Source organism: Gadus morhua, chromosome 12 (assembly GCF_902167405.1).
Source record: "Gadus morhua chromosome 12, gadMor3.0, whole genome shotgun sequence".
NCBI lineage: Eukaryota > Metazoa > Chordata > Actinopteri > Gadiformes > Gadidae > Gadus > Gadus morhua.
The window spans coordinates 5,381,264-5,406,585 of NC_044059.1; the positions used below are offsets into that span (position 1 = coordinate 5,381,264).

Sequence of the window (25,322 nt, forward strand, 5' to 3'; positions counted from 1 at the left end):
GCGGGAAAAACACTGGAGAGATACGATTGGATCCTTTGGGATTTGATTGGCATTAGTGGGGGACATTAGCAGCGTTCTTATTGGTCCTAACTGGTGTCAGAAGTTGGGATGATTGTACCATAATATATAAGATGATATCATATCTAAAGCAACTTATAGAGCACAGTTTGATTCCCACTTGGACTACCCATGCTCAGAATGATTCCTCTCACGGTCTTGTAATACGCTTCAGATAAAAGCGTCTACCAAGTTGCCTCTGACATGGGAAGGTTGAGCTAATGAAATAAAACTAAAACTAAAATGGAACATGTTCACAAACGGTAAGTTATTACTACATCTCTACTGCTACAGCTTCTCCTCACCACTCTGTCCCACTTCCTGCCCCTTCTTGTGTAGGATTTAAATCGTGTTGATATTTTGTGTGTTTGTTTGTTTGTTTGTTTAAATTGTTACTTCTGTCTTATGTGTCTATGTAAAATTTTGCTCATTAAGGCGAAGCCTATATAAAGAGTATAATATAGTTAGTAGAGAAGAAAAGTATACTAACACTAACCCCAAAAAGTAAGGTTTCATGTTTTCATATAACCTATATTTTTTTCCTTTAAAGATCTTCACCAGCCAAAGGAAATCAGAGATCCAAATAAATCTAAGGAAAAAACTACATCATACAGTGCATATAGCACCATGCACTGCGGGCCCACGGGGTTTTTGCCATAGCTATCAGATAGAGCATCTCCTTCACAACAAACAGCCCGTCTTCCGGCGGGAATCCCTAGTCCAATTAAACCAAACGATCTTGGAACTCTTTATCCTCTCAGAATCCAATTCGGCTGGATTTAAGTAAGTTTCCATTCAAATGCATAGGCAGGCACACACAGAATGGACAGTTTAGTCAGTGACAGCAAGTTAGAGAAAAAGACTACAGCGAAATGCCTGCTTTAATTGCTTTCCGTCACTTGTAACAAAGGAGCAATTTACAGCGAACTAGACCACATACAATACCATTCTCTGCTGGCCTGTCCCAGTTATTCTGCGAAAGAAACTTTTAATTCAAGTTCTTTGTAGATTAATTTTCTGATATGTTAAGCATTGTTCTGCATACTAATTGACATAATTTTTATTGCGCGGCGGAAGTCTTTTATGGCGGCGTAATGAAGGAGGCTGGTGGTTTTGTGGGACATGATGGAGCTGAAATTAACCAATTAGCATTTATGTTGGCGAGCGGGAATGACCAGCAGTGTGCTTCTCGTTTATGTGTCCTACTTAATGGTTTTTTAAATGTCCTCCATGTTTCGTTTTAGTATTCTGCGAAGAAGTATAGAAGAAGGGCGTTTTACTATATAAATCCCATCCCCCAGCTGGACTAACAGAAAGGAGGAAATTAACCACGAATATACCTCCAATGTCTACAGAGTGCATCTCTCAATGTGTCTCGCATGATGTATAGGCATACAAATTGATAATCAAACTAGTGAAAATGTGTTGAATACATTTAAATCGAGGTATATATGCATATACATACATATGTTTATATATATCATGTTATGAGGTCAAGAAAAATAATTCATATGATTTGAACGGTGGTACGGCGGTTGGATGTGACGCACACAATTATCATGGATTTTAGTAATGTAGTTAAATTAACGACTAGATATTTGCTATGAATAATTTATCCATTTGTATGTTTATATATTATTTTCTTTCTTTTTTATTCCTTTTCTCTCAATTCTGTTGTTTGGTGTGATTGAAGGATAACCATACAAAATTTGATAGGCCTAAGTTAAGCGATGTAATGACGCCCCCTTGTGTCTCATTATAGTATTATTAAACATTCCAAACCTGCCGAGAAGCGGCCTCATTACAGAAAAAATCCTAACTTCTCACCCTAACTTAAGTTAGGGACTCAAAGATAGGAAAAATCCTAACTTCCTATTACAGAAGCAGTCCCTAACCTGTTGGCTATTTCCTATCTTATCTTTGGCCTCCTATTTTATCTTAATTTAGGTAATCCTAACTGTTATGTAAATCAGATTTTCGATCTGCAATCGTCAGTTTCTATGCATGAGATTGATAGAACGAGTTACTTTTAACATTAACAGAGACTGTTGATAAAGGATCTTTGTTAATAACGGCAAGATAGTTGCACTAGTAGGCTACGACGTCATGGTGGGTATCGAAACAGGGAACAAGAAGAGGAGTTATAAAGTAGTAAAGTAATTCTTCCACCAAATTCAAAATGTAATGTCTTTGCAGGCGTTAAAAAGAAAATTAAAATATTGTCAGGAAAATTTAAGAAAAATCATTATGCGGCCCCGGTAGCCTTTCAGACATCACGTTTCTGTTGTGTTGATCCTCGTCATCATTGTCAAGCAGACCTACTAGCATTGCTGCTGCCATTTTTTTCAGTTATTGACACTTATTTTGAATTTAGGACAGGGTGTATGGCCACCTAACTTAGGGATCCTAATTTAAGATATTCCTAACTTAGGATAGTTCTGTAATGGATAAATTCCTATAGGATTTCTTCCTAAGTTAAGTTAGGAAACCTCCTTCTGTGATACCAAAACCCCTAAATGCTTTCCTATATCAAGATAGGATAGGATTACAGAGTTAGGAAGTTTCTGTAATGAGGCCCCTGAAGCTTTTCATGAAGAATTTCTACCTGCACTTCCCTTTGGCCGACATACCGAAAGATGGCGCCATATCTCCGTGCAAGGCCATGGCCTTTACGTAAATAGGAAAAATCCCAATTAGCAAAGATACATTTTAGTTCAAAGAAAGACTTTTAAAAACCACGTAAATCGATTGGTCGTGTAATATAATATCCTTTAGATTTTTAGATTTACAAATTCAAAATAAGGTTTGGTTTTTATCCCATCTAGATAAGGGGTAGCCTACCGGTTGTTCAGCCCGTGACCCCACAAAAAACGGTGCCAAAGTCCGAGATGTTCCTCCTAATCGCGTCAATTTGATCATGCAGCGACCGGCTGATATCTATTTACTATTGTCCGGTTGAAATTGGATGTGTGCTGATATTATTGACCACTAGGTGTCAGAGATGCGTAACAAAGGTTTTCAACCTTCATCGACAGACTGAATAAAAAAACTGAAGCGGTGAGCGGGGGAGATATTGGCAGCCTAGACGGAAGTTAGTGGTTCCGACCTTGAGAGATGCGCGTCGAACAACATCTGATTTGTTTTAGATGGGACGCTGAGGAGGAAAGCGAAGTAGCCTATACCATTTCGATCTCAAACAAAAATTGAACACCCAAAAGCACCACAACAGCCATCACGTTTAAAACTTTTAAAATATAGGCCTATGTTTTAAATGCCACGCTGGCTGTAGGCATTACCTGATGTATACAGCCTATACAATCTTCCATTGTAGAAACAGCGCTTGGGCTATTTTATTTATTTTAACAAAGCCTTAGGAACGGAGACCCATGATTAGGCCTAATATCACATTATTCCCTCAATTACCCTCAGGCCTACTGCGTGGGAGAACCTGTTCGTCAGGTTTGTGAAATCCATGCTCTAGGTGTAATTTACTCTAGCGTATTGTAAACTAGAGAAGCCAACTCTATTTTTAAGGTTGTATCCCACAAAGTAACCGTTACATTGAATGCAATTAAGGCAAAGTAACAATGAGTTAGGAATAAATGAAAGAGTGAAACAAAAAAAAGAGTTAATTGAGTACTAGATGAACAATGATAGACTCATATGAATATAATATGAACGCACAAATAAAAGCTATTTATAAAAATAGGGTAAGTAAAGGTTTATAGCATATATCATCATACTATCATTTATGTTATTTCTAAAGTGATTGATTGTCACAGCAGCTATAAGTCAAAGGTAGGGTTAAACGCTTTGCTATATAGTCCCTTGATAGAAAAATAACTGAGTTGCACGGCCAACAAAGTCAGATTTGTTGTAGATGGGACGCCTTAACTTCTGGTTTAAATGTAGTCTAAACCGAAATGAAGTGGAAAGATGAAGATCATTTCGCCCTCCATCATTTGAGACCTATTGAACGGCACAAAAGGTCCAAGGACTACATCAAGTTCAAAACTATCTCTTTTAAACGATAGGCCTAGATGATCAATACATAGGCTTCATGTATTATTCATATACGTATCCTTAAAACGTTAAAGCCTCAGGACCAGAAATCCATGATACTACTATAGCCTATTATCCTATCAGCCTATAGATGTCCCACTATGATCATGACATGATCATCTGTGACCTGTTTGTCAGGTTTACATAGGACTCGGTGATTAGTTTAGGCTTATGGTACTTCTTGTGTAATTATTTATCTAACATCAGCAGCGGGTCTGATCGGGCCAGATTGTGTAGCAGGCAACTTTTCAGAATAATATACCTACTGTCAAATATGTATTTTGACCTAACCCTCACTACATCCTATATTCACGATAAAATAAGTCCAGTTTGTCCGAGTATTTAGCCTACTTTAAACAGCTTACACCTAATTCGTTATCTGTCCAAACATTTGTGAACCTGCATGCCTGTGGTGGAACCAGGAACAGCAACAGTGTTTACTCTGAGTCACGATTGTTTTAGTTAGTACGTCACGATACAAACTTTGTAAGTTACAAAGTTCCCCACTTGGGAAAACGGATAAGCACCAACCCGATAAATAAGATACTTTAAGCCTACTAATCCCAGAATCGAAAACATTATCACTATTATCTGTGATGGAGAGTGCTAAGTTATGTTGTCGCTTTAAGATATTCAACCAGAAGACACAATTTGAGCAGTTATCAGTGACTTAACAGATATGAGAATCAATACATCCACTGAGTTTAGACAAAATGGTGAGCTTGTTTTGGAAGTGTATAAAATAGTTGTAATGTAACCCAGTTGTGTCTACCCACGCAGAGACGTTCATTGTGTACTGTGCAACGCGTAGAGCCGGCCTGCTAGAAGCCAGTCTACCGTTTCAGCCAATGAGAACATCTGTCTTGTCTACATCAAGATGACACGTATTCGCCAGCCAATCGTTTTCAGGAGACGTTTTCAACCGATCGATAAAGCCGAGTAAACCACTTCCACGTGATAGGAATGAGCATCTACAGGTCAACCGCACGAAATAGACACGCCACGGTCTGTCAGTCCTCTATATACACACTCCAGCTGATAAAAGGTAATGTTTCGACCAAGTCTATCTTATATTGTTTGTGTTGCATCATGATTTAATAGCCTAAGAGTTTCTTAGTATCCAACTTTTTCTGAAAATATGAATATATACTTCAATTTAGGCTTCGTGTTGTTGGCCACCGATTTTCTACGTCATATGCTGAGTTATATAGTCACTCCTTGAAGTCTCGTGGCTCCCGTCCACAAAGAAGTGCCGTATCGCTAAGTGAGGAAATCCGGATGTCTTAGCATTCGAGGACACTCTACCACATTTCTGAAACGTCTTCTCCCGACATTCATTATTCACTATATTGATAAGTGTTTGATGTGTTGGTCTATTTAGAAAACAACAACTTTATGGCTTCAATCCTCTCTCCATCTCTCTCGAGTCGCAGATGTATAGGCTAGACGTCTGCATGACTAAAATTCCCTGTTCCACGACGTATGTAATGACGCGCAGACTTTTCCCTTCTCGTATCTCCAGGTTTACCTCGAGTAACATGGCCACTTCCGCCAGTGCCGTGCTGAGCAAGACTGTGAAGAAGCAGTTCTTGGACCTCCCGCAGGGAGATAAAGTCCAGGCCATGTACATCTGGATAGACGGTTCTGGGGAGGGACTCCGCTGCAAGACACGGACGCTGAACTCCGAACCTAAGACCATCGATGGTGCAGCATTTCGATAAATTATTTGGGGGGGTGGGGGGTAACGCCATTACCACTGTAGTTACATAATTAGTATTGTTTTGTTTTGTTTTTTTTAGTAGCTGTCTTGCAAATAAGTTGTTAAAAACCAAGATGGCCACCTATTGACTGACTTGCCTATTCTCATCTGCTATTGTTATGTTGCAGAGTTGCCAGAGTGGAACTTTGATGGCTCCAGCACCCATCAGTCGGAAGGGTCCAACAGCGATATGTACTTGATCCCGGTGGCCATGTTCCGAGACCCCTTCCGCCAAGATCCCAACAAGCTGGTCCTGTGTGAGGTCTTCAAGTACAACCGCAAGCCGGCTGGTATGTCAAGTCAACTAGTCTATTCTAGCGTCATGTAGAGTAGCAAACACTATCTTTACCTTTTGCAATTAATGCTATTATGGCAAAGTAATAATGAGTTGCAAATTAATGAGGGTGAAATTTGAGAAAGTAAATATGAGTAGGGATGATCAATGAGTCATTATAATGAATATTAAAGCAACAAATGTATTTTTCTAAATAATTTTGGATCCTAAATTGTTTCTGTATCATCTCTTGGGACAGAGACCAACCTGCGCCACATCTGTTGCAAGGTGATGAGCATGTCAGAGGTGGCAGACAAGCAGCCGTGGTTTGGCATGGAGCAGGAGTACACCCTGCTGGGCACAGACGGCCACCCCTTCGGCTGGCCCTCCAACGGCTTCCCGGGGCCCCAAGGTGAGCAACCACATGCGCCCTGTTCACCATGTGGCCATCTTGGCTTTAAAATGACTGGCACATCAAGCTAGGGTGTATAACCTACACAAAGTAAATTTGTCCGAAGAAGTAACGACGATGCAGTGCCATCGGTACAATATTAAGAATCAGATATTGGACAGAATGAATATTAAAACTTTAATTACAATTCCTTACTTTGTCAACACAATAACGGCCTCTCGTTGTTGTTTCACATTAAATATAAACGCACACCGTCTTTACACTGAGGGTTTGGGTGTTGCATGCCGGGCAATGTTGACTCTTTGTCTTCCTGGTCAGGACCCTACTACTGTGGGGTGGGCGCGGACAAGGCCTACGGTCGGGACATCGTGGAGGCGCACTACCGAGCATGTCTCTACGCCGGCGTGGATATCTGTGGCACGAACGCAGAAGTCATGCCCGCGCAGGTACACCCCCACACTTAGCGCTACTGCTTCAACCCTACTAATCCAGAGTATACAGGCCGGAGAACATTAGGTTTGGTTCTAGAAGTTAGAAGTTAGTTTGATCATTGTCTGTGTCAAGGTGATTGTATGCAATTACTGAGTGCGAATGATGGATTTGAATACCTCAAAGCGGTGGTCGTTTCGTAAACGAGACTTCAAACTGCTGTTTATAAGATGAGCTGGTGCTCAATTCAACTTTCACAGCAGAGAACAAGGCTGTTGTTTTAAATTAAAGAGATGCATAATGACTAAGTTAAAACTTGCAAAATGTAAATGTATGGCTTTGTAACTCCTTGGCTGAATCCCATTGGCCGCTGTGGTTCCCCTGCAGTGGGAGTTCCAGGTGGGTCCTACAGAGGGCATCAACATGGGCGACCACCTGTGGGCGGCCCGCTTCATCCTGCATCGCGTCTGCGAGGACTTTGGCGTGATCGTGTCCTTCGACCCCAAACCCATCACCGGGAACTGGAACGGCGCGGGCTGCCACACCAACTTCAGCACCAATGACATGAGGGCCGAGGGCGGTCTGAAGTAAGGACCTGACGTTGTATTGTTGAGTCTGCGTATTCCCTGTGAGGCATTTCATTTCTAGAGCAGAGCTTTAGAAATTTGGACTTGAGACTTGATGCGAAGTCTACTTTCGGATCGGTGATCCGAAAGTATTTGGGTTCTTTTAATGTCTCCAATGGGATAAAAAATTTTCATAGTCAAGTTGGTTTCAGGTTGGCATACATTTAAAGGCACAATACAGTGAAGCGACACTCTGTAGCACACAGAAAACAAACGAACTCTGTTCCCACGTATACAACAGCAATACATATAACGACTTTTAGACGGTTCCCCTTTCAATAGTCCCATCTTGCAGAGCAAAATGAACCGTTGACAGTTGCATCATGGGGATCACGGGTGGCAGGGCAATTTGATTATCTGCCCTGCAAATATTTCTCTGGTGCCAATAATCTGTTCCTCCCCCACCCCATTCAGGGCCATCGAGGACGCCATCGAGAGGCTGTCCAAGAGGCACACGTACCACATCCGCACGTACGACCCCAATGGGGGCCTGGACAACGCCCGGCGCCTGACGGGCCACCACGAGACCTCCAGCATCCACGAGTTCTCCGCCGGCGTGGCTAACCGCGGCGCTAGCATTCGCATCCCGCGCGCCGTGGGCCAGGAGAAGAAGGGCTACTTCGAAGACCGCCGTCCGTCCGCCAACTGTGACCCCTACGCGGTGACCGAGTCTCTTGTGCGCACCTGTCTACTTAAGGAGGAGGGTGACGCGCCAACCGTTTACAGCAAGTGAAAGACTCCGCCACAGTGGCCTCTATATATTAGTGTTTGGGGTTCTTCAGCACAACTACTTAACTTTCTTGTGTATTGAATGTAGCTATCCTAAAATAGTGCAACTCCATGAGTTGGCGGTGAGCCTTTCTATAAAGAACAAGGGATAGCAACATGGTAGAATATAAACGTTTTCATACTGCCGTTCTATAGTAGATTGTTCTATAGTCCTTTACCGCGTGTTCCGGTACGTTGAATAGTCGTTAGTTTTCGCAGGATATTGCAGCTGATCACTTAACACCCTGAACCAAAGAGTTGCGAATGTTTGTAGTGCTGGGGTGGCACCCCTGCGAGAACGTTAAGCTTAATGATGTAACATTCCTTATGGGTCAGCCAAACGCTAAAGTTTTCTAATGTCATATTTTTGGTTTATCAGATTTGATCCTAATAAAGATCAAATATATTTTAATGTCCTGTGTATAGCCTTTTCATGAGAAATTAGTTGGAGTAACTGAGGGCCCAGCCATGTTATCTTTCATGTCTGTGTGGAAAAGCATGTTGTAGTGCCTCAGACAAACCACTAACACGCATCACATGGAGTTTATCTGGTCTGAAGATGGGCCAGAAACCGGTTATATTAAATTAAATTCTTATGTGGTCCCTCAAACTCGTGGCTGAGGAAAGGTCAGGCGAGTTCTTTGTGACCCTAAATGTCATTATTGCAAAATACTACTACATCTTAAGTGTTGTATAAATGCACACATACAATCAACTTATATTTGAAGTATACATCTGTCGTCTTTTAAAAATGGATATTTCTCTCCTTCAGTTCACACAACAGACATTTTGTGCTTTGTCAAGTCAGTTTACTCTATTTACAACTGGTTCCTATTTGGGCCACGGGCTAGGAGAGGCCCTCTTATGTAGGGTACTGTGAAATGCTTTCAAGTGAAGTTTTATTGTGAACCCTGTCCAAGCAAGGTCTTGGGTCTCGAGAAAAGAAATTTTAATTCTTCACACGCCATACGGGAATGGAATGGTTACTGAAGCTGCCTCATGTCTAAAACGCAACCATAACAACGTATTTTATCTGAATGCAAAGTAGTCACTGACCATCTGTGGGTTGTATCCATGTAAAGACTGGGGGATTAGCAGACCGCTAAACGTACAGCAGGCACCCTGTTCTTTTCCCCAACCAAGCCACGGGGGGGGGGGGGGGGGAACTATAATTTCAACTTGGTTTGGGTCAAATGAGTGACAGTTGTGGATATATGTACCATCCCTTCCAGTTTAAATCCAACGCTTGTACGGCATGTGAGCACTTATTCATTTAGGCAATTACGGACACGGGATGTCCTTTATGTTAATAAGATATATCACGTTCGAGGTTCACTTAATTTGGGGAATGTAATAGAATAAACCAGGCCCCACCTCATCGGGTTTCCTTCTTATCTCACACAAGTTAGGGCAGCCTACGGCCCGGCCCGGAGAAAAGGGATGACCTTTATCAATCTTGACCAAAGCTGCTCCCTCCACTCCCCCCAGTACACGAGTGCACTCGACCACTTTAAGAGCCCAGTATGTGGTAGTGACCTGACCCCTTGTCTTCCGTTGGGCTTCGTGCAGACCTGTTGAGAAACGCACCCTAGCTTTCGGTGTAATAATAGGAAACTTGAACAGCTGTTAAAAAACAGCAGATGTCGTGGGAGCTGGCTTTGGGGTCAACAACTAGTGACAATAGAATAGACAACAAAATAGGGTCCCACGTGTTCATTAGTGTCTGTCAACCTACATTTTAATTACATTTACACACATACCAATTGTTTCATGCATATAGGCCTATCAGGCATGGACGCTATGTGAGCCTAGCTCGCTACTACGGAGGACACATTGATTCTCAGTTCCTTTCAGAATAGCAAATTACTTTGGGAAGATGTGACAACAAAGGGATCCTTTGTTATTCTTCTTGGCCTTTAAATGTGCACATGCAGTGAGCTGATCGGGAACAGAAACTGAAAAGTTGAGGAATAGGCTCCAACAAAAACCTTTTGACCATGTTTGCAGTGAAGCGTTACACATGTTGCAAAAATATTTAAATCAATACGTTTTTCTATGCATGACAGCATTTCCAAAAAAAATGCCCATACAAAGGATTTCATGATTCAATAACTGGACTCAGTGTGGTTTCTAAACATGTATGTGTGAATATTGAAACTAACTAAGTATTAACTGTCACAGTTGACAGGTTTGCAGGAGAGATACGTGTGAGGCCATAGTCAGAAACTAGATCTACTTTCTCCTCTGGATTCTATTATGTGTGTTGTTGGCGTATCTAATAGGGTGCTGGGTCGTGTGTGTGTGTGTGTGTGTGTGTGTGTAGATTAGACACATTAGGATCCCTGCCAACGCTCAAGGTTGTAAATCAGACGCTTGGTTCAGCTTCTAGGAGTGGTAGAGCTCTCGCAGCCTATCCCCAGCCTAGCCGCCCAATTACCCTGTCATGATGCCTTCTTTAGTTTATTTCGCTGGCGTCGGATTGCCTATTCTTATAAACGGGGACAAAATGTTCTCTTCCCGTCTTTTCCTTATTTGGTGTCCTGTTACGCAAATGGTTGTTTTATGTGTCTGTTACGGGGTGCAGAGAAGGTGCTTTTTGCTCGGTTGGTAGTCAGCGTTCTCCGGTTCCCTTCCCCCTCAGTGGAGCCTCGTTCGGCTGATTTGACCCCATCCCTCCCACCCTTGACCTCATAACACCCCACTATGTGCTCCAGGTCTTCTCTCTTCTTCTTTAGTGGAAATGTACCAGCTCCAAACTGCCATGGAAAAATACAGGCAACCCTACCGAGAGAGAGAGAGAGAGAGAGAGGGGGTGAGAGAGACCAAGTATCTAAACTAACTAAAACCACATTCTCTCCACATTGATTTGTGTTCTCTCCTTACAATGGTTGCCAGCAGTGGCGGATTGAGGTTGTCATCTGCCCCAAGGCTACTATTTTTGTGAGGCCCCCTTATTGATCACTCAAAATAACTTAATTTAAACAAAATAAATACTTAAACAAAAAAAGCTTAATTTAGTACCATGTGTGAATGCATTCTAGGAATATATAATACAGATCGACTGACCGACGAGCTAAAAGGCATTCACAGTGTATCTGCAAGCTGGTAACAGCTTTTAGCGTACTTCTCTAACCCAAGAAGTAAGCCTACAACATCAGCAGCAGTACACTGCACCCAGTTTTACTGAGGCAAAATCTCAACATCCTTACAAGACGTTTTAAGACATGTCCTCCGCCTTCTTTCAGCATTTTTACATCAGGAGATTCGACCCTGAGGTAGATTCAGACTTGATGCTTTATCTTCGGACATTTGTGTCGTTCAGACATCAGTAGAATCTCCGTGTGGTTTAGGGGGGAGGGCTAGCAAGGGGCGGGATATGACATAGGTTACGATAAGACCTTACCTAGCTTCCATCTAAGTGCAAAAAGGCCATAAACCCGCATGGGACATGATGGGTTAGTTAGCTTTGTATACAGAAAGGCATGCAATACTGTGCCATCATGTATATCTGCCTACTTCAACGAAGTGCTAATAGGTCATGAACCTGCAATAACCTGCATTTTTTTTTTACACATTAGCATTTAAAAAACTTTCACAAGAAGCATATTTTTGATAGTACTGAATTTTTGTATTGTTCTGATATTTTACTTATAACATTGAATATAGTGGAAAGGCTGATGCACATTGTGAGAGGAAATAACTAGCCAAATAATAGCCAAAACAAGGAGATGTGAACTCCGCCTAAATGCATTTATTGGGTCTCATTTAGGGCCAATAGCAAGTGCATAAATCAAAGTGGTGATTTATGTCTTCGAAATGGCTGGTTTAAGTTCATATATAAGGGAATGCGGAATTGGCAGTAAAAACGTTCAGGAATGTTCATTTATGCACAAATTTGTTCTTCTCATGATTTTATAGATAAGGCTGATTGTGAATTGGGTCGCGATCGTTCGAAATTTAAAAACAATGGGTCCCCAGAAGAAAAGTTTGGGAAACACTGGTATAGACCCACAAAAAGAAAAGAATGACTCTGAAGAGCAGTGCCAAAATGCAAATATGTTTTAACCATTAGAACAAAAGGCAACAGGCTGATTATCATTTAGGGTGCCAATCAATGACATGCAAATGCAGACCGAATCGTCATCAACACGCCTACTCACGTGGTGTGAGAAATATCGACTTTCTATTCACACATAATGTCATTTACATTTCCTCCAGAGAAAATACTATACTATGTCTTTTTTCAGGGGAATTTCAGGGTACAATGACAGGATATGTTGTTCGGCCATACAGCCCATGAGGAGAATATCAGGACATACACGTCTGAAAGCAGCTAATGAGACACAAATCGAACTGCTGGGCAATACTTGAATAAAACATAGACAATAAACATAGTAGCAGGACATAATAACAGCAATAATGCCACAGCAGCACAATCATAAATACTTATTCCTACTCATTAGAAGTTTTTCTGACAGAGAACTCCTTAATGAGGCTGGTCAAATCCAATTTGTGCAGAATATCGCATTCAATGGACAAGGGGATTCATTCTGTTTATGATTTTATTTTTTTAAATAGTCTGGCCAATCCAGGGCCCATTTGAGGACTTGGGCCCCTAGGCTGCATCCTCAGGAGACTAGAATGCAATAATCCACGTCTGGCTGCCAATCCCTCACTGATCAAAAAAAGATCAGAACAAACCTACTCTCTCTCTCTGTGTGACCAATATCTACCAAAACATTGAATACATATACTATTGTTTTGAGCTGTGTGATTTGTATAAGAAAGGTTCGTAACGACGGTTTGGTGTGTTTGAGAACCAAACCGAAGGAGGGATTATTTTGCCCGTCCAGTGCATATTTTAGGACCAGGTGCCGCCATCTTGTGAGTAGGGGAAATTAGGTAATTGATTATACGCTCTTTAGATTGGCGAAGGAATGATCTGAATACAAATCCACTTATTATTTACTTTAGGCCTACTGCGATTATCATTACCTTTTGGTTGGGATGTAGCTGTTGACTAGTCTCACAAATCACTTAAGAATAATATCTAAAGTCTAACTTCAGATAGGCTTCACTTCACCTTTTTCTTGCTTCATAGTTGTTTCTCTAATCATGTTGCTGGAGTTCAAAAAGTGTATGTGAATAATTGGCCAGCCCGGACACAAACTCTGCCAGTAGCAGTCGACAAATAAAGGTTGCAGTAAAAGTTTGTGTAAATACAGTTATTCAAATCCCCTTCTGAAAGCTTCATCCGCTCACTAGTTTCTCTTCAGTAAGATATCTCCGTAACAGTAGGAAACAATACAATAACTCTCCTCTTTCAGTTTTCGCCCCAGGCTCTGTGTTGTACTGCTTTAACAGAGTACAACTGATGGTTCCTAAATTAGGCATTGACTTGCTTTGCTGATTTTCCAGACAACTATTATTTACTTTTACTATTTACTAGTCATCCGAAACTTTCTATCGGATGACTAGTAAAGTATCTTTTCTTACTATTAATTCAGATTCATTATTGAATACAAGAGAGGAGGTCATACTGGTTTATTAAAGTGTTGTGAAAGTTCACGGCCTACAAGATCAACTCTGCTTCCGCAATAAAATCCCAGAAAAGCCGGACCAACAGCATTGTTGTGTTCAAACAGAACCAAATGGCTCACTGCTTGACTGTCCTGCCCCAACGACACAATGCACAGACCTTTTCTCTTTCTGTAGGCAAATATTGAACAAATTGAAAATAACCCGTTTGGTAGTGTTGTTTGTGACTTGGCTCAACTTGCCTTATTACAATCTAGGAAGAGGATGACAGGGAAAATACACGGAAGCATGATCACACAAGGGCAGAATCCAACTTGTCTTGTGCCATGGTTTAACAGGAATTCCGGGCCGAACCTCTTTATTAGCAATATGACTGCGGTAGTGTGTGTTGCTGCTTTGAACAGCCAGAATTAGACTCTGGGGATGGTTGAGCAGCCAGAATTAGACTCTGGGGCTGGTTGAGGCTGCACACATTTTTTTCCTTCTTTATTTTCTTTAACAGTTTGTGTTTTTCTCTATTGATGTTTGGTGGTTGTTCCTGGGAGCGCTAGAATCGTTAGTTTCGCCTGTTCCGCCATGTCGATCAACACTGAAATCCTGCTGCCTGTCCATGAATGCACAGAGAGGACCGGCCTTTGTAGAGTTCTCTCTCTGGATTAGATAACATGGGACCGGGACACCTGGAAAAAATAAAATAGGTGTACTGCAGAGGGGAGGGAATTGTGACTGACCAAACAATGAATAACAATCAGTTCGAGTAATCAGTGATGGCTGTCGGAATAAAGAGCTATTTAACACCAACTTTAACAAATACATATAGCATAGAGCGCCTTTAATGATCAGTGGCAAGAAGACATCCAGACGAGTAGACGGCTTAATCAAACAAGTCTAATGTACCATAGGAACCCCATTCGTATCCCAACATGGCCACTTCACATTTCGTACTCTTCATGTACAGCCTACAGGCCTACATTAAGGACTGAATTCGTTCCCAACGGTATGTTTCCAATTATTCACTTCTCCCCCTCGCCCCTCAAACAGACCAGTCATGACTCAGCAAATTATAGAGCAAGATGCCACTGAGCGATACAGATCTAGTCTAGGCCTATATTTGAAATCGAAGTAGGCTTAGACCTTTCTTGCCCTTATTATTTAATTAAAGATCCAATAAAGTTGGCCAACTTTACATCCGACTACTTTGTCTTTCATTTTTTTGTCCTTTACAGTCCCAAGTTGGCGTAAAAACTCTTAGTATAGTAGGCCTACTCTTGGCAAAGTATTTCGTATATTTTAAGTCATCTGATTGTCGGACAGATAACAAAATGACAAACAACGCAAAGTTTTAATGTGAGTGTTGTGTTCCAGCTCGGTGGTGACAAAAAAATACTTCCTTAGAGACGCGTGGGTTTGCACAGAGGGAAGGGTAGGCCACAGCTTATCTCTGACGTCAAGGAACATGCCTATGCGAGAGTATAAAGAGCACGGCCTGTACTGACTGTTCGATTGACGCGCTCAATGATAATTGTGTAGAAAACTTTGAAGAATTGTGTTAGTGTTTCGTTTTTCTCCTTATCTAACGTGTGCAGATCATTTTGTTTCTGAAAGTGTGTGGTGCTGAAAGACGCATTAAATGGACACGCAACATAAATGTACCAAGACGTGTGTAACATTAACTTCTCAATCAAAGTTGTGATAGAATAGAAACAAACACGTGACATAGGCCTTCTTACACCACCTCTGGTCGGATTCTTTGAATTGCTTTATAATGTAGGCTCATATGGTGAATATGATGCCTTTAATCAGGCATCATATTCTCGGATATGCGCCCTGTGTGTTCTGTTCCTGAGCGCCTCCAACTCAAAATAAACCGTCTTTCCAAGGGGTCGCATCAGTCTCTACAAGTTTGACCCTGGAATGCCTGTCGTCAGTTTGCCAGTGGATAGTGAAATGAAACAGTGGGCGACAACGCCCTCTGCTGTCTGTAATGGGTATTATATCGGTGTGCGATTTAGGACCTGACAACGCGCAATACTTTATTCTCAGCCACTTTATTTGAGTTATAGGACAGCCTACATACAGAGACGTATGCTAGGCCTATATGTTGGTTAAAGTTTAAGCAAATGAAGAGAAACCAGTGAATCGAATTAAAGTTATGAACTCATAGCACTACTTGGCAAAATCTTTTATTTTAATTGTTTGCATAGGCAGAATTCGATGGGGATTTTATGAAAAATTGCCTATAAGCATGTTTATTTTGTTAAAGCCGATACAAATGAATACCAAGAGTGACTCTAAAGAATTTGTCCCCCAAACTATGGCATTGTTGTTTTTACGTAACACATTTCTCTATGAACTTTCATGACATATTCGTGTCATCCACAATGCCTCAAACAACCAATGTTTTGGCCACGTGTGGTCGGACAAATGTGCAAGGGTGAGTTCTTGCTGACGGCTGCGGGAACACCGCTGTCTCCAGACGTCTTCTCCAGTGTCGCCTCGGGCTCCGCCCACGAGTCCTTCTCCTGAACGACTCGAGTGGTGGAGCGCTGATCCGTCGGACTTGGCCTAGCAGAGCATGGAGGTAAGAGTTCCGCTTCACTGCACTGTCTTCTGTATAGATGAGAGAACAAAATTTGGTTTGAAATCGTGGTGCAATCTATAATCAATATATTGTGTGTGCGTGTGTGTGTCTAACTATTTGATGTATGTCATTTATAAACATATATTTATAAAATGTGTTTGATGTAAATGATCTACTGCTGTATTTGTCTTCATATCTCCCTCTATTTATATACATGTATATATATGTATATATATATACATATATATATACATATATATATATACATCAATTGTGCATCGTTAGTCAAATCATATGCAAATATATGCTGTACTACATAAAATGTATATTCACTCATACTTTGAGTACCATCAATGTAATTCAATACAGTACATGAACACTGTACATACCGTACATCCACCCTGACTGATTGGCTGCTTGTGTTTCCTTCAGTTATACTTCACAATAGGAGAACCGTTCCCTGCGATATTCTGATCAATGCAGGTGGACCTACGGCCGACCGTGAAACCAAGAATGGCTGAAGAAACGTCCACCCTTACCAGTGACCAGCTGACCGCCAGTAAGTTCATCTCCAAGAGAAGCATCCGGAAGCACCAGGACAAGCAGAAAGCCTCTCTCAGTAGGTTCAGGGGTCACGCCGACCCCAGCGACCCCGGGGTGTTCTACCTCAACCCCCAGACCCCAAAGTGGAACCTGGCGGAGAGGTTAGCCGAGCTGTCCTATGGCGACGAAAAGGCCCGGTGTGGCCAGAACAAACACTACAACTCCGACCTGCTCGCCTGCCCCGACGACCTCCCCGCCGCTCACGCCAAGACACAACGGGAAGCGGGAAACGGCGACGCCAAAGCTGCTGAGCCGCAGCCCGGTGACACCCCGCCCAGTCAGAAGGCGGCGACGGCCGACCCATCAGACGCTGGCGCCGCCGCCGCCGCCGGCGATGGAGGAGGAGGAGGCCGCGGGGACGGCGTCCTGGAAGGGACGGCGAGCGAGCTCCACAAGGAGCACACGGCCAACAAGGACTCCATGTTCTTCGACTCCTGCGCCGACGGCAAGGTGCCGCGCATCTTTGCGGCGATGAAGAAGCGTGGCGTGGACATCGACAACGAGCAGCGGCGCTTCAAGTGCACGCGCTGCCACTGGGCCTTCAAGAAGTTCTGCAACCTGCAGAGCCACCTGGAGACGCACACGGGCCGCAAGCCGCACGAGTGCGACGTCTGCGGCAAGGCCTACTCCCACCAGGGCACCCTGCAGCAGCACAAGCGGCTGCACACGGGCGAGAGGCCCTACCACTGCCCCTTCTGCGTCAAGACCTACATCTGGTCGTCGGACTACCGCAAGCACATCCGCACGCACACGGGCGAGAAGCCGTACGCCTGCGACACCTGCGGCAAGGACTTTGTGCGCTCGTCGGACCTGCGCAAGCACGAGCGCAACATGCACACCAACGACAAGCCCTTCCCGTGCGCCGAGTGCGGCAAGACGTTCAACAAGCCGCTGTCGCTGAAGCGGCACGAGCGCAAGCACCTGGGCGACAAGCCCTACTGCTGCCTGGACTGCGGCAAGCTGTTCGCCCTGGCCAGCCGCATGGCGGAGCACCAGAAGATCCACCGCGGCGTGCGGCCCTTCGCGTGCGCGGTGTGCCCCAAGAGCTTCACCAAGAGCTCCAACCTGCTGGAGCACCAGGCGATCCACAGCAACGCGCGGCCCCACAAGTGCGAGGACTGCGGCGTGGCGTTCGCCATGGCGTCGCGGCTGGCGCGCCACCGCTACGTGCACGTCGGGGAGCGGGTGCACAGCTGCAGCGGCTGCGGCATGCACTTCGGCCAGCCGGCGTCGCTCAAGGCCCACCAGGAGCAGAGCTGCGGCGGGATGATCTTCGTGTGCACCGAGTGCAACAAGTCCTTCAAATGCGCGGCCAAGCTCATGGAGCACAGGTTGACGCACGAGGAGGGCGTCTGATAGGGGGTTAGACAGCGCAGGTACAGCGCAGGTCTCCCCCACGCTCTGTCTCTTCCCCCTCTCAGCCTCAGTCCTCTCCGTAACTGAATGCAACCAAAGCCTCTGTGGTGTTTTATTTAGATGACACATTAAGGTCTCGTACGTTGAATGACGTGTATGTGTGATGTTGAATGCATGATGTCAAACTTATAGACCCATGCCGAGCACTTAAGTCGAATCCCTGGTTGTCACAATGCTGCCTTCAGGGATTTTCTTCGGCAGTCTTCGACAGTTGTCTGTGTGTACATAAAAACACGTTATTCACTTCAACTTAACACACACATGCTTACTTGTTTGACCTCATCCTATAGACACAGGGTACTGTAAATAAGTGAAGAGGGAATTTGTTTGATATTTGTTAGCAATATTATTATTATTTAAAGTGGTGGAGTTGTGTTTTGTACAATGACATTGCAAGCATATTCCTAGGTGCGCAGTAATGTTCTGGATTCCTGTTGAAGTCTTCATGTGTTTTGGATTACAACACATCACACAAGTGTTAAGTCAATAAAATCATTACAACACAATGGTTTTGAAACTGACAAATGCCAGTTCATCTAATTTTCCTAAACGATAAATGTTTTACCTCATTTTGTTAATGTATAAAGCATAAAGCCTTTTCTCAATAAGTCTAGATTGATCAATTAAAAAAAACATAATAATCGCAAAGATAATACAGAATAATATTGGACCACATCTCCATGAATGCCTGTAGAATAACAACATAGGCCTGCGAATATCCATATCCATTTAATGTCCCCCAGCTTAAAAAGTGTAACACTAACTGTTTGGCATCTTGGATGGTGAACTATTGGAACATGTGTGCTGGTTGAAGAAGCTGGGGTACCATGCAATAGTGGGTCAAGACCACAACTGGGTCCAAGCATGCAGTAACAAAAAAGTTGTAACATCCATATACATATAAATATATAATATTATAATATATATATTATAATATAATATGTATGCATATTCCTACATGTCCTGCCTGTTTCTTTGATCATTATAATTACAATTGCAATAATGTTAAAATATCAAATAAATAAAGAAGGGATTATTAAATATAGTGGTTTTCCTCTCAAAGAATAATTATTGGTATTTTTGAAAACTGAAGGAGGCACTACTATAATGTTCAACAATATAGATTATGTTAAAGCTGCAATCAGACATTTTGGCTCGCCGCCTTTGTTTTGATTCAATTATGTTTTGATTGAGTGTCATTGTCCACCGAATGCATGAGAGCCGTGCGATACAATCAAATCCCAATTTAATTAAAACAAAGTAGGGTGCGCAACCATTGCTGATTGCAGCTTTCAATTTCTAACTTTTCTCAACGTGATAATGTCAACCTATCTGATGGATCCCCCCTTCAGGACCCCCTGCTTTAGGACACATCCAAAAGAAGGGCCGGCCCATATTCCTCGGTTGTGAAGATGTTTGCCCGACTATGCTTCATCTCAGAGCCAGTGTGTCCGGCTGCCATTCCGTCCTGCCGACTCGTGGTAAATGGAGATGGCACCTGCCATGTTGCCAGTCACAGAACTCAAAGTGTAAAGCCTTACATGGAATTTCAGTTATGGCCCAAGTCTTTTTAAAACCGTCTTTTTATTCGCTGAATTGAATTAGTGCTGCTCTCATTGACGTCACACCCCTGTGAACACTCAACACGTGATTTACAAGAAAGTGACAATACTATAAATAGAATAATAACATCTAATAATTAAAAAATAAAACATTGTAGTAGTTTAACAATATATCCTATTTAAATCTCAGACATTAACATTTAAACACTGTTACAAATTGGTAAACTTTGGTAGGCCACATTGGAGATGTTGTCTCTGCGGGATGATGGTCTAAATTGTTTGTAACTTGAACATATCAGATGCAAGCCTAACAATGCAAAGACGGGATTAACGGATAAATCAAGGGTACTGGTTGGGGGCCAGACAGAGGGCCATCCAAGCCCCGCCCCCCCGGACCCCCGGGACTGTCCCCACGTGTTGCACCGTTAACTGAGACAGCACACAGTATTTCCCTCTTAAAGCTACGGGCTGCTATTTTTTAGGCAATCAATAGATCAAATGTTCAGACAAATCGACCCTCAATAAATTGATTGGATTACTTACCTAACTGGATTGCTGTTTTCTCCAAATTGCTTCAAATGTATTCCACTTGACTGAGAATGACGACAACATCCCGTGCATAGAAAAACTTTATTACGACACAATTATATGCAGTCTACCCTCTTCTTCTCAAAATAAATAATCAAGAACATTACAGGTTTATTTGTTACACTTTTGTTTTCTAATGATTTGAACGTGATCTGATGATGACAAGAAAACAAAGCATTGAACTATTTATGATTGTGGTATAACCCTCAACTCTTATTAAATAAGAGGTGGGCATCTAAAAGTTGATAAAAAACGTTAACAAAATTAAGTGTAGCAAGTCCAGCAAATTCCTCAATACATCTCTAGCTCTCAACCTCAGATGAGTTCCAAGTCAGACATGGTAATTGGAAGAAGATTTACATCCAACAACACTATTTTCAAGCCAAATCATCCTGGAAAACTACTCAATGTAGGCATACGGTCTTATGTTGTCAACATCTGTTGTCTATATAAAATACCTTGTCAGGAATTATGTCTTCATTCACAAATACTGCTCCTCCTTCTTGGTCTATATGAACGAGACCCAAAATACATGCATGATGCTCATAGGCAGACATAAGCTTTTCCGGAAGTATAATACTTTCAGCTGTTTTGGGGCAATGTCACGACTTGTGACTTGTGAGTTGTGAGTGGCGACTTTGACCTGAAAAGTTTCTTCCATGACTGGCTTGCGCGTGTATTTCTGTAACGGTTTGTGCTGCCAAGGTGCGCAAGAACAGGGAGTTTCAAAGGTCATCCAAAAAAAGCCCTACTTGGTGGAGGGGAGGGGAGGGTTATGGGGCTTGGTGGTGGTGGGCCCGTCCCATCCAAGATGCAGCGTTCAAACAGCAGGGCCACGGTTCCACAGACATTCCCATGTTCCTTACTGGTGAAGGTCAAAGGGGCCCTGGGAACACAAAATAACACGTACAAACCATGGGTCAAAGTGAGTCTTGGAACTGTAGCACATATCAGCAAATATGTCACGTTTTTGGCTGGATACATTTCTGACCTCCATTACTGTTAAAGTCTTTTTAATCAACAGAAACATTATTTGCTGGCGTATTAGAAACACAGCGATATATTTAGACGGGAGGTTTAATGTTCGTGCGGTTAGATGAAAATGTCCTCGTCAGACACTAGTCCAGATAAACTTGAGATGTAATTAGACACTATGATTAGACCGTTTCCCGCTTGATTCGGTTGGACGTCATTTGCTGTTAACTAAGTATAAATATAACTCTTAGTATGACTTAATGATGCACTCAGAACTTCTTTGAATGCACGCAACAGACCCCCCAGGACCAGACACCAGAGGACCAAACACCAGCAACCCACCGGCCCCCACCCCAGAACCAGACACCACCACCCACACAACGCACCACCCCAGAACCAGACACCACCACCACCCCACCCCAGAACCAGACACCACCACCCCACCAACGCACCACCCCAGAACCAGACACCACCACCCCACCAACGCACCACCCCAGAACCAGACACCACCACCCAAACAACGCACCACCCCAGAACCAGACACCACCACCCCCCCACCCCACCAACCCAGAACCAGACACCACCACCCCACCACCCCACCAACCCAGAACCAGACACCACCACCCCACCACCCCACCAGCCCACCAACGTACCACCCCACCACCATGGACCAGACACCACCACCCACCACTATGGACCAGACACCACCACCCATCACCCCAGAACCAGACACAACCACCCCACCACCATGGACCAGACACCACCACCCACCACCATGGACCAGACACCACCACCCACCACCATGGACCAGACACCACCACCCTTCCAGCCCAGGACCAGACAAGACACAATGTGGTTGGTGCAACTAAATCAAAAAAAGAATTGTTATAAAACTGTTGCAGACTGTTTTGTGGCGATAAGTAAAGTGTCTGGGGCTGGTAGGTACCTGTGTTTTATGGAGGAGTCATGCCGGTGGACGGTGGGCCGGGATTGAAGCCGCGTTGGTGTTGAGCCCAGTCGTAGGACCCCCCGGGTGGGGCAGGGGTTTCTGACGCCTTAATCAGAAAAGATCTTTATTAACTGTGGATTGTTACACGTATTAACAGATTAATAGATAATAATAAAGAAATAAGGAAATAATGAACACAAAAATAATTCATGAAATCAAATCACGAAATTACCTTATAAATTAATAAAGGAAGCACACCGAAGGATTGATACAAATAATCAATGGGCTTTATCCTTACTGTTTGAGAGGGTTTGGCTTGATCTGACATCTCCTTCTGTTCATTGCTGGGCTTGGATTTGAACCATCTACTGAACCAGCCTGCCTTGCTGCCCTGTGGGGATAAAGAATGAAACACTGACGCGCTGAGAGAACATTTTGAAAAACATTGTATTTATCTATTGTGGACGAAAAACTTGCTCCACTTCAATTTGCTTACCAGTCAGGGAGAGGTGTTGAGGACGCAAAGCTTTTAATACTCAATAACTTGTACAAACATTTAGAAAAGCCGCAAGCCCATGTCAGGCTCTTGTTCGCAGACTTTTCATCGGCATTCAACACGATGTAGCCGCATCTTTTAATAGAAAGGTTGCTAAGTGATTTTAAATTACTTCATCAGATTGCATTATGGATTTGTGCAGTGTGCAGAGAGTGTCTGTAAATGTCAGTTTCTCAGATTCTCTAATTATGTCCACAGGCTCGCCACAAGGGTGTGTCCTTTCGCCCTTACTCTTTATTATGTATACTGACGGATGCAGGAGTAGTCAGGAGGGCAGCAGCTATTTGGTCGAATTTTCTGACGATACCGCGTTACTGTCCCTTCTCCAAGGCTCAGAATCAGACCACGGGAATGCTCTCACTGATTTTATTTCTTGGTGTGATGATAACTTCTTGGACTTAAATGTTTCTAAAACCAAGGAACTGATCATTGATTTTAGACGGAACAGAAATACAGCCAAAGAGTGTATCATACATAAGGAAAGTGTGGAAATAGTTACATCTTATAAATATCAGGGTACTATTTTCGATGATCACCTTAAGTTTGATATTAACACTGAGGCTATTGTGAAGCGAGGGCAACAGAGAATTCACCTTCTCCGCAAACTAAATTCCTTTTCTGTAAGTCCTGTCATCCTCTGTAGTTTTTATCAATCTTTTATTGAGAGTCTCCTGAGCTTTTCTTTTATCCGCCGGTTTCACAGCCTCACAGTAAAAGACAGAAACAGCCTGAACAGTATTGTCAACATCTGTTCTAAGATCACCGGAGTTAAACAAAGGGACTTGAGTTATTTTTTTGCAATCGGCAAATCATTAAGAAAGCAGCCGGTATTTTGGCTTCTTCTGGTCATGTTCTTAAAAGTGAATTCTCTCTATTGCCATCAGGGCGTCGCTACCCTTTACCTGCTTGCAGAACAAACCGCCATTCCAAGTCGTTCATCCCCTCTGCAATTCGACTACTAAACGCTCCGTATGTGTATTTGTTGTTTGTATGTTAGTGTCTGTATTCAAGCTGCTCAAACTAATTGCCCCTAGTGGGATTAATAAAGTTGTCTTGTATTGTATTACATTCGATTTATCAAAGTGACATAACAATAGAGAGGGGTGTGGACTGGGGGCATGGCTTACAGTATGTGGCTGCATGTTTGTCAGTGTGTTGTGCCCTTGTGAAACAGATCAATAAATCATCCCTCACATCTGGTTGTTTGGTGTCGGCTGGTTCTGTAGCCGTCTCCTCTGCAGTCGTTGCCTGTGGAACCTCAGGCCACGTCTCGTCCCTGTTGCCGTTCACCTGAAACCCCACTTCAAATTAGACAAGCACCCCATCACAATCAATCGTGCGCTGGGTCCCTTCTCAACATCTATACAGACAATAAAACCCAAGGTCCAGAGAGTGAAGGTCCAACCTAATAGGGGTTTTATTGGTGGGGTTTGAGGGTTTGTTATTGGTTCCAGGGTTAACGGTTCCTATGGGTTTGGTTTAAGGGTTTGGTGGTCAGTTCTAGTTTGGGGAAGTAAGGGTCAGGGGTTTCTATTGGTTGGGTTTTAGGGTTTGGTTTTCCGGTTCTAGGGTTGGAGTGATGGTTAGGGGTTCCTATGGGCTGGATCTCAGGGTTAGGTTATGTGGCTAGGCTAGGGGTGAATATCCTGTCACCTATTTAGCCCCCTGATGCGGACACCAAACCACTACACTGGGGAGAATTCGCTCTACAGAGCAGCCATCTCTTTGTGACTATGCTCTTTCCTTCAGACAACAACCGTTTGGAAAGCCCATCCCTCACCAAGTTTTCTCCGGATACATTCTCCAGAGGAACCATCGGCAGGAACCCTATAAGAAAAACAAAGACAATCTCACAATGTCAAACCCCTATTGTCGCACAGATCAACATCAAAAACCCAAGATTTGGGATTTTCAGCAGTACAACATTTGATGGCTTTGTGACTGTAAGCATTTCAACATGCGTTAGCTTCGTGAAAGTATCACGGTATATATTACTAGTATGTACTAGCAGTTAGCACCTGTGGACGGTGTGATGACCTGGGCGGCATTAGAGTGATGATAACCGAGCTGTTGGTCCACGGCGCCGCTAGCAGCTGGAGGTGGAGGAGCAAAGAGCTCGGGTTGAGGTGGAGGAGCATAGAGCTCTGGTTGAGGTGGAGGAGCATAG

The 25,322-nt window shown here is 43.2% G+C and overlaps 3 protein-coding genes across 7 annotated transcripts in view; 2 read left to right on the plus strand and 1 right to left on the minus strand.

Moving 5' to 3' along the window:
• The first annotated feature begins 4,904 nt into the window (after positions 1-4,904).
• Positions 4,905-8,799, plus strand: glulb (glutamate-ammonia ligase (glutamine synthase) b). The gene is made up of 7 exons (XM_030373159.1): positions 4,905-5,164; positions 5,642-5,823; positions 6,007-6,168; positions 6,412-6,564; positions 6,883-7,010; positions 7,381-7,580; positions 8,034-8,799. The coding sequence occupies exons 2-7, from the start codon at positions 5,658-5,660 to the stop codon at positions 8,350-8,352; spliced, it is 1,128 nt and encodes a 375-aa protein (XP_030229019.1). The 5' UTR covers positions 4,905-5,164; positions 5,642-5,657; the 3' UTR covers positions 8,353-8,799.
• Positions 8,800-16,250: 7,451 nt separating this feature from the next.
• Positions 16,251-19,031, plus strand: znf648 (zinc finger protein 648). Its single transcript, XM_030372649.1, has 2 exons — positions 16,251-16,506; positions 16,939-19,031. Exon 2 carries the CDS (start codon positions 16,984-16,986, stop codon positions 18,463-18,465), a length of 1,482 nt encoding a protein of 493 aa, XP_030228509.1. The 5' UTR covers positions 16,251-16,506; positions 16,939-16,983; the 3' UTR covers positions 18,466-19,031.
• Positions 19,032-20,703: 1,672 nt separating this feature from the next.
• sec16b (SEC16 homolog B, endoplasmic reticulum export factor) overlaps positions 20,704-25,322 on the minus strand; it is a 15,726-nt gene continuing 11,107 nt past the window's right edge. For 4 of the 5 annotated variants that reach the window (XM_030372645.1, XM_030372644.1, XM_030372648.1 and 1 more), the window contains 6 exons: positions 25,174-25,322; positions 24,936-24,982; positions 24,350-24,445; positions 22,898-22,990; positions 22,597-22,705; positions 20,704-21,561 (listed from right to left, as the gene is read on the minus strand). The exon at positions 25,174-25,322 is cut by the window's right edge and continues 171 nt beyond it. In XM_030372645.1, the coding sequence (XP_030228505.1) occupies positions 22,604-22,705; positions 22,898-22,990; positions 24,350-24,445; positions 24,936-24,982; positions 25,174-25,322 (487 nt within the window). In that variant the 3' untranslated portion in view covers positions 20,704-21,561; positions 22,597-22,603. Of the gene's footprint in view, positions 21,565-22,596; positions 22,706-22,897; positions 22,991-24,349; positions 24,446-24,935; positions 24,983-25,173 lie in introns of all 5 variants that reach the window. The other variant, XM_030372647.1, reaches the window with a different exon arrangement.